Source organism: Vipera berus, assembly GCF_964194415.1.
Source record: "Vipera berus genome assembly, chromosome: Z".
NCBI classification, from domain to species: Eukaryota; Metazoa; Chordata; class Lepidosauria; order Squamata; family Viperidae; genus Vipera; species Vipera berus.
In genome coordinates, this window is record NC_138205.1 from 22,140,612 (window position 1) to 22,150,971 (window position 10,360).

Below are 10,360 nucleotides of genomic sequence, written 5' to 3' on the forward strand. Positions count from 1 at the left end.
GATAATATAGGATTGTCCATCCTGACTATATTCTAGCATGCTAGTTGTGTTTCATAGCTGATAGATACAGAATTAGTGAAAAAGATAGGTTAGAATTTAAATCTAAATCTTTTGCATTCCTTTGAGAGCCATTTAGCACTAAACCTCCTGCGGTTTATTGTTGACAAATACTTCTTCACAATTCTCCTGCTCAAGTAAGCTCACCAATCTGTGGTGTAATCATCCAGCGACTAATTGATCCCTGAAAATATTAGAACTTTTATACACTGGCTTCCTTCAAAATTTACTTATTTATGTTTCTATCCCACCAACTGAATTCTGAACAATTCCAAAAAAGTGGTACATGATTGTATATTATAGGGGTGTCAAACTGCCGGCCCACAGGCCAGATGTGTCATAATGAAACCACGCCCACCAGCAATGGGAAAAAAGTCACAATACATCACGACATGTCACATGATGTTGTGAGTTTGACACCCCTGGTATATTAGTAATGCAGCTGTTGTTATCAAGTAAATAATAATAGAACAGAAAGTGAATGTGCTTCAGAAAAGATGCTGAAAAAAACAGATAATGTCTCAAGAACAGATATAAAGAAGGAGGCTGCATACTTTCCTTTTAGTTAAACATTGATTGTTTGGAAAATGGAGAAAAGTTATATAACTGATGTGAGATGGATATTTCTATCAATATTCTATATTATTTACAAATGCAAAAATCTAGATAAAAAACTTTTGACTGAGGATGAAACAGAGATTATTAATCACTTTTTTCTTCTCATTAGTTGTTCTTTGTTGTTCAGGTCTGGCCGAAACACAATGATATAACATTTGGGGAAAAAGATGCATCCCAGAAGACTAGCACCCGAAGCAAAGATAGAAAAGATCTCCACAGCCACTATGTATTTCCCTTTGGAACTCAGGTATGCTGGCACAAAGGACAACCAAACACTACAAAAGACTAACATGCTGAAGGTGATGAACTTGGCTTCATTGAAAGTGTCAGGTAATTTCCTGGCAAGAAAAGCTGTGATGAAGCTGATAAGAGCCAGGAAACTCATATAGCCAAGGACACAATAAAACATGGTCACAGAGCCTTCATTACATTGCAGGATAATTTCTTCAGTCACTGAGATCATATCAATATCTGGAAAGGGGGGACCTATTACCAGCCAGATAGCACAAATGCCTGCTTGGATCAGGGTGCAGAAAATAACAATGGAATTAGTCAATTTTTTCCCCATCCATTTTCTCATTCTGGATCCTGGTTTGGTGGCCATAAAAGCCAGAACTACTGTGATGGTCTTTGCCAAGACAGAAGAAACAGCCATCGAAAAAACCATTCCAAACATTTTTTGTCTGAGAAGACAACTTAATTTTCTTGGTTGACCAATGAAGAGCAATGCCGAAAGGAAACAGAGCAGCAGAGCAATGAGGAGTGTATAGGTTAGGTCCCGGTTGTTGGCTATGACAATGGGAGTGTTGTGGTACCTCATAAATCCTCCAAGTACAAGAACAGTGGATAAAGAAAAAGAAAGAGCAACACAAGCTAAACTGACCCCTAAAGGTTCTTCATAAGTCAAGAAACTAATAGTTTTGGGAATACAAAAATCATGTTTTTTGTTTGGATAGTATTTATCTTTGCATCTAGTACATTCATTTTTGTCTGAAAAAAATAAGAAATGAGATTGAATTCTCATTAATATTCTGTATAACTCTACAGCATGACATTGTAATATATAGAACAATTTGAGTTTTTAAAAGTGTCTGGTAACCCGATGACCCAAATTTTGTTTTCTGCATTTAATGTTTGATATGTTATTAATTTTTTAATTTTTTAATTTTATCATTAAAATCCATATGTGGGTTTCCATCTCCAGAGATGGAAAGGACAAATAATTGTAAAGCATTAGAATAACAAATCTGTTCCTTTTATTTTTGAGTGTATTAGTACACAGTATATGTATCCAACAGGTAGTCATTGACTTACAACCATTCATTTAGCAACTGTTCAGAGTTAAATCAGCTCTGAAAAAAGTGACTTCTGATCAGTCCTCAAATGTACCAAAGTTGCAGCATTTTGAATTTATTGAAAATATAATATTTATTTAAAATATATATTTTATTTAAAATATAATATTAATTGGGTGGATTGATTCAGAAAAAGGTGGTTCTGAGCAAATACACATTTCATTCCATCCATTATATTTATTGACATTACAGAACTCTCAGCAACTGAGTTTCACCTCAAAACCCAATTCAGCTAAATATAGTGGAGTTCTCTTTACTAGTTTATTAGAACTTTGTTTATTAATTACTGTTCTACAATAGCTAAGGAAAGTGCAGGTGGCCTGGGTATTAATCTTCCTCAGACCTTGCAGATACTATTACTAAGGAATGAAACAATATTAAAAATACGTGGTTTTGCAGTTATTTCATAATTTTCCAGATCGTTAAATTCAATAGAAAAATGTTCTCTGTTTGGTTTTAAAAAATAATCAGGAAACTCTTATTTTTTAATTAACAAACTGCTTGAATACTACACTGTCTAAAGCAACAATTACCAGCTATTGGAAATGTTTTCTCAAAATATCAGAGCCTCCTATTACTTTGAATAACTCAAAATGTAGTAAAGGTTGTTTAGATGGGAGCAGAGCAATGTTTTCATACCTTTTTCAGTTGAAATCCTCCCTTTTGGGCACGGAATGCAATCATAGCAACAAAACAGCTCCCCTTCCTTCACCTGCTTGCTGAAACCAGGATAACAACTCTCACTGCAGACAGAAATCGGCTGGACCTGGGAATAAAGGAAAAATATGGAGAAGAAATCAAATGATTTTTTTGTCCAAAGAGCAAATGTTTGCTTATTTCCAAATGTGCTTAATTCCAAATTTTGTAGCCTAAGGAGAATTATATTCTGGAGTAGGTATATTCAAGCTTTTTGACTCAACGGGTACATAAATATGAAAATATGAGAATTTGTCACAGGCACCTTCTGAGTTTAGTAACAGAAATAATAACTTGAAACTCATTTTTCAACTAGAATGGTCATAATACGAGAGCAATTCAGAAATAAACCTCCATTTGGTTATCAATGACAGATACTCGCAGATACAGAACGTTTTATTATGCACATTAGAAAACTACAACATTACATTACTTTTTTACATAATCGCCATTCAAATTGAGGCACTTGTTATAACTTCCTACAAAGTTTGAAATTCCTTAGTAATGGTCGCTAAGTGCAAAATCTGGGCTATGGGGGGTGGTGATCAAAAACATTCCAATGGAACTGCTTCAAAAGTTCTTGGGTGTGTCTAGCAGTGTACAGGTGAGCATTATCGTGAACTAACACCACACTGGAAATCAGCATGCCCCAGCGCTTGTTATGGATGGCTCATCTGAGTTTTCGTAACATTTCACAGTAGACATCTGAACTGATGGTCGAACCACGCTCCATGAACTTTACTAGCAGTACTCCTTTGGCATCTTCACATTTGGTGGGATTTTCTATGGCACCACTTCCGGTGTGGTGTTGGTTCACGATAATGCCCGCCCGCACACTGCTAAATATACCCAAGAACTTTTGAAGCAGTTCTGTTAGGATGTTTTTGATCACCCCCCCAACCCAGATTTGGTGCCAACCGACTACTACTAAGGAGTTTCAAACCTTGTAAGATGTTATGACAAGTGCCTTAATTTGAATGGAGATTATGTCAAAAAGTAATGTAATGTTGTAGTTTTCTAATGTGTATAATAAAAGTTCTGTATCTGTGAGTGTTTGTCATTGATAACCAAATAGAGGTTGATTTCCGAATTACCCACATATAAAACTCAGTCAAATCTCATTGTTTTTAAATTAAATATTTTGAATTTAATAGCGCTTCCAATTAGTAGCTTTATCTATTAATAATGTCCATCTCTTAGTACTTGAAAAAAACCCTGCAAGCACTGCTTAAAAATCAGAATAACTAAGGATGGGTGTAAACTCAATTCACAGTGGCTTGGGGCTGAGCCAGATTGCATCAAGAGGACATGTCGGCTCACTATTTTCCCCCAAATACTATTAAAGGGTCATCTTTATGCCACAGTTAATTCGGCCTGATGATGGGCTCTAAAATTGCTTATGGGGGAATAACTTGATGTATGAATTTACTAATGCCCAATATAAAACAATAATATCAGACTAGAGAAACTAGTCCTAGTTCAGATTCAGGAATAGTAATTCAGGTTTACCTGGTTAAACCCACTATGCCATGTAATCATCTCATCACTAATAGTTAATATTTTATCTGGGGGAGCTGAATGATCCACACTTCCAACCTTCACATGAAGAAAAGATTTGTTTGGGAAAGCAATCAAGTTGAGAATATCAAATCCAGCTGCTAGAATCCTGTTCTGGTCAAAGAAAATCTGTTCCCCAGCACTATTGTTAAAAGCAACACTTCTCAAAAAGTAGTGGAGCTAAATTTAAAAAAAAAAGCAAGATATTGGAAAGACTAAATTGCCAGTCTCCATGCTGGTAATTTTCAAAACAAAAAAATACACATTTGAATTGTCTTCTAGGCACTTTCATTTTTGTTATATCTACACTACAAAAACTCTTGTGTTTGTTCATTTATAACTTTCAACTGAGCAAAATTTGATAGTACAGGGTAACAATTATTGAACTGAGGTAGCTCAAATGGGTTAACTTACAAAATGATGGGACCCTTAACTCTTTGGGAATACTAGTGAGGTAGGATTGGCTGGGAGTCACCAAGGGTTATTAGGTGAGTCCTCTTTCTCCCTAGGGAAAGGGGCCTCTGGAGATATATTTAACTGGGAATGAAGATATAGTTTTCCACATGAGTCGTAGCTCCCTTGGCTCCCCTCTCCCCTAGCAAAATGGCAGGTAGTTCCATGGGTAAGCTGAGGAGGGGGGGAAAGGAGAAATCTGCACTGGGGATGTTTTGAAGGTTGAGGGGGGTAGGAAATGGTAGAAGGCTATATAGTATGTGGGGAAAAAATGACCCAATGGACCATAGGTTGTCCTGTGAAATTAAAGAGAACATGAGAAATGGGTCAAAGGATTAGTAGATTTATTTATTTGGATTTATATACCGCCCTTTCCCGAAGTAGATGAAACCGAAATATTGTTGGTTCAAAAAGAGATAAATAGAATGAATGTGAACCTTTTCCCTAATAGTTTGAATTATACTTCCAAAAAAATGATTGGACATTTTTTGACTTTTGGAGTCAGACAATCATACAACTATACATGGACAGATATATTTCCATGGGAGATTCAGGAGGAAAGGAAGTAAAGCTATAGATACAATATAACAGAATCATAGAGTTGGAAGGGACCTTGGAGGTCTTCTAGTCCAATCCCCTGCTCAGGCACGAAAGCCAATAATATTTCAGACAAATGGTTGACCAATCTCTTTTTAATAATTTCAGTGTTGGAGTACCTACAGCTTCTGAAGACAAGCTGTTCCACTGATTAATTGTTCTCACTGACAGGAAATTTCTCCGTAGTTCTAGGTTAGTTCCCTCCTTGATTAGCTTCTACCCATTGCTTCTTGTCCTGCCTTCAGGTGCATTGGAGAATAGGTTGATCTACTTTTTTTTGTGGCAGCCCCTTAGATATTAGAATACTGCTATCATCTTACCCCTAATCCTTCTTTTCACTAAACGATATGCAATGCACATACACATACAAAATATATGTACATTATGATATATTAAAGGAATGGAGTCAAGAAAAATGAAAAATTAGATCTATTACCTGCCAGACATCTTGATTATGAATTTTCCTTCCTGTTCTATTAATCACTGACTTGTCAGCATTTCTAGAAGAAAACAGAGCATGTAAGGCATCAGCTATGGCATAAATAGCATTGTAGACACTGTAGCTATGGCCAGTCATGTCCATTTCAAAAAAGGTCCCAGGAAGACTCTCCAAATTTTCTTTTCCATTGCAAATATTCTCATGCTCATAACTCAAAATTGTATATGGGAATATACAGTCAAAGGCTTCTTGCCAGAACTGTCTGATAAATCCATCTTCCTTTGCGCTGAAGGGGTTTTGTTTCTCAGCAAATGATTTGAACTCTGGCAGAGAAGGGGAATGAACTGTGAAGGAAAGGGCACCATCAATTATTTTGATACTCCAAGCACGTTGAAAAGGGATTAAATTGAATTCCATCTGTGCAGTCATTATCCACACAATACCTTTTGGTTTACTTCTCACCTCCTCTATATTTGGAATATATTGTAGCCATAGGAAATAGCCCATAGAAAAGGATTCTCCATTGAATATCAATACATTAGCTTTACCACCCATTACATAATCATAGATTTTTGCCCCCTGTTCAAGCATGCCATCAAGTCTATTGAAATCAGTTAATTTGTGAACTCGTTGAACGAAAGAAACACAAACCCCTTTTTTGGAAAAAAGAGGAATCACTGTTTCTACAAATTTTTCTCCCAGCTCATTATCCATAATGAGGATTCCAATCCATGTCCAATTAAAATGTAGGAGCAGAGAGACAATCCCGTTATGCTGAAGAGGTTCTGGGGGAACCATCTGATAAAATGAAAGGCCTGGGGTTTTATCATTCATTATTGGAGCAGAGCCACAAATAAGCTAGAGAGGAACAGGAAAAGAAGATAAGAGCAGCATCTAGAGAACACTTTCAAGTCTTCATAGTGATCATCATGTACTAATTCATCATTTTATCCCAACCTTTAAGACAGCTTTACCTGCCTTGCTGAGATGGGAATTCCCTGAATTTCTATTCCTGGATTTTGTAGTTCTAAAAGGCATAACAACAAGAAAGGTATTAGAGGTCTGTTGAATTAAATTTCAGTGTTGCTATGGATGAGGAGTAATTTCTAATAGAATATTATGGAACCTGACCTCATCTAAAACCAAGCAGTAGATTCATAAGGTATGGGTAATTGGTGCTTCATATTTTCAAAACAAAAGCATTTTATTTTCCAGACAAAAGTAAATTTGCCCTCATGTACAGGTATAGCTAGTGATATCTAGATGGATAGATGAACATCCTGGATTTTTAAATTGTTCAGTTTATGCTTCTGTTGAAGGTGAAACGAAAGTTAGTTCAGAGATACTTATGAACCATTTAGATTTGCAGTGGTCAATGAAGTTTTATTTTTGCAACATCTTTTGTTTCATAAGAACAAAGTGGAGATATGATTTTTTTTCTAATTCCCAGAGATGGCTTTTTGAAGTCTTGTATCGGGTTGTACTAAGTTTATTTCTAGATAAACTCTTGAGACTGCATTAGCATTGGAAGCAACTGGATACTTGGATTATATTCTGGAATTCACCATGTCAAATGAAACCTTTTTAATGCTGAAAGAGATTCAAAGCTGACTTGGAGAGCTAGTGTGCCTTTTAGTTTTTTCAGTTTCTCTGAATTATTGCAGTTTTCCTTCAACACTTCTGAGCAGTGCTCCTTGTCTTCTCTAAAGCCTGATTGGTGTTTTCTTGTACTATGATGGTTTGTTTTTCCAGTCTATATCCTTTCCCCCCTCATCTCTCTTTGTTGACTTGTAGCATAGGTCTACTGAATCAATTAGCTTCTTGTCTCCTTTTTATTCCTCTTCCATTCTCTGTACTCAAACAATAATGCTGTTTACCTTCTGCCACTTCTCTCTTCCTTTATAATGAGTTTGAGATACTATTCTTTCTATTAATGCCCATGACTTATTAGCATACCCTACCATCTATGTAATTGGAATAAATCTTGTAAAATCAAAATAACTAGGTTTTATTCGCAGAATTGTCTGTTCTTCCAGCTAGCTTTTTAATAGGTGAGTTAAAACATTAAAATTCTTAAAAATAAGAGCTTACTTTTTAAAGAATTCCTCAGAGGGTTTTGCAAGCTCAGTGGATGATTTCTGACTATTCAACTCTAGAAATTTCAGGGGGATATTTTTTTCACCCATTCTGCCCCAATATATTTAACATTTCAATATGACGTTGCCTTGTGAAACTGAAAGTAGCATGAAATTTACATTGAAATGATGTCTTACCTGTGGAATCTTATAGATATCCAAGATAGTTGCCACAGGAAAAGAGATTTGGGCATCCAGTCCTCCAATAACAGCTATGACAGTATTCTTGATGCTGCATAGGTAGTTGGGGATCAGTCTCTCAGTTGCTGATAGAAGTAGCATGGTGGCCTGATAGGTGCTTCTAGCATTGTTGTAGCTATCATAAATATGGAAGCCCAAGGTGAGATTGGGTAGGATTTGTGGGTTTTCATTGATTTCCTTTACTGCAAATGCCAAAGCCAGGATGTGCTGGTAATTCTTAGGAATGCCACTACAACGAGATTTGGACATCAGAAAGATATTCTACCATTCTTACATTCTCATCAATAGTTATATATATATATATATATATAAGGGGAATTCAGCAAGCTAGTTTCACCAACTTGTCCCATATATCTACTGCTATAAGTGATCTCCCTTCTGTATATGAATTAATAAGAACATATTTACAATTGAATACGCTTCAGTAATATTCATTATCAGACAACTTTGAAGGACAATTGTGCAAGAAAAAAGTAAAAGAGCTTTAAATCAGCCCTCCTCAAGCTGTGGGTATGTCACCAAGGAGTCCTTCCCAATCACCACAGCAATAGTGGAGAATTGGAAACTTGGAAGCCCATTCAGGTGGCAATGCTCTGATTTGGTAAGCGTGCTTTAAACATAGAATATCACCACATAGATGGGCTTCCCCATTCCCTATAAGTCCATGCATAATGTTCTCTGAGAAAATAATGCTTTTCTTAGCATCTACTTATATTGACCGCAGTCAATCATCTATTATTCTTTGATGGATTATTTCAGCAATCAGAAATATCTGAAAATATAAACCAATAATAATAATAATTCCATTCCTTACACATGTTGTTCAGGTAATGTTGGAGGGGGGTGTTCTTCGAAAGTGACTTCATCCGAGACCGGAGCAATTTGAGATGGAATGCCTCCCACCATAAGGTCTCCTGGCTGATGATACTTGTGATATGGAGGATATGGGTGAAGGATGCTGCACCTGTGAGTTTTGCATGCCACATGAGGGAGCAGCACTAGCAGCCAGACCAGTAGAGCTGCCATCCCTATTACAAGGGCAGATTTCAAAGATGCTCTGTTTGTTCTTACATCATGACCATTAGCAATTTTGTGATTAACATTTTATAATATGAGTGGTAGTTTGTCTACGATTGGACTTGGGGATCCTTACTCATCCCTAAGCCTACCATCTTTCTCTCTAGCTCTAAACTGTACTGATATTTTAAGAGAAAGAGAAGTAACATCTTACATTAACCCTTTTTTATTAATCTTTCTAATGAACACTGAAATTCAGTGAGATGTTGAGAAAAAGAAGAATTAAAAATAGTAATTTACATGCACAAACAAGAAGATGATTATTAAATCAGAGTTCAGTTTCCCTTAGGGAAGTCCTGCAGAAATCATTTGGTTTTTTTTCTCTCTCTCCTATTCTCATAGGAACTAGGATTTTTTTTTTGTAAGAATCATGAATGGGGAATATGAGAGTGATTGAAAGCTATGTTCAGGTTCTGGGAACAATTTGATGGTGATAGTGGGCAAAGAAATGATGCCCAGAGATGAGGTGTTCATGGGTTTGTTTGAGACGATATTCTGCAACTGACTGGCTGATAAGAAGTTAGCATGGCCAGACCAAACTTTACTTAAATTAGGAACAGCAAATGATTTATTGTAGTATAAATAGGAAATTACTTCTTAAAAAGGAATAAATGGGATGGGGCTTTAAACTATTTAGTCAAAATCAGTGCTTAATTTCTTCTAAAGTGAGAAGAATATAAAAATGGGATAGCTATTTTATAACTTTGCATTTTAGATATTCAAAATGAAAAAAAAAACAAAAAACAAAACCCCACTTACTTCAATTGAACAGAACAAATTAATAATATCTTTTTATCTAGTTCTCTGACAGTTGAAGTACCATCACTTTCTCCCTAACTTTTCAAAGCAAAGAAATGTTGGTGATAGATCTGTAGTTGTCCAAAACAGTCAGATCAGATGAAGGCCTCTTGATCATAGGACATACTACACCTCATTTTGAGGTAATAGAAATATTCTGTCAGTCAGAGATTGATAACGTTCAGATTCAATCTCCTACTACTTCATTTGAAGCTTTAATCAAGCATAAGCATAATCCAACTGAAAAGCACTACAGCTAATTTTGGTCATGGTCCTCACCCTCTAGAATTCCAACCCTATTGAGATTGGTACCAATCCTGCCAGCCTTTAATAAACATGGGCAATCTACATGTGTTCCAAGGCATAGTAGTCAGGAG

General features: G+C 36.1%; 1 protein-coding gene across 1 annotated transcript; it reads right to left on the bottom strand.

The window, feature by feature from the left end:
• Nucleotides 1-763: 763 nt before the first annotated feature.
• Nucleotides 764-9,134, bottom strand: LOC308678699 (vomeronasal type-2 receptor 26-like; the record flags this gene model as incomplete). The annotated part of the gene is made up of 6 exons (XM_081345936.1): nucleotides 764-1,665; nucleotides 2,670-2,796; nucleotides 4,236-4,463; nucleotides 5,770-6,630; nucleotides 8,046-8,337; nucleotides 8,923-9,134. The coding sequence occupies 6 exons, from the start codon at nucleotides 9,132-9,134 to the stop codon at nucleotides 764-766; spliced, it is 2,622 nt and encodes an 873-aa protein (XP_081202062.1).
• Nucleotides 9,135-10,360: the final 1,226 nt, after the last annotated feature.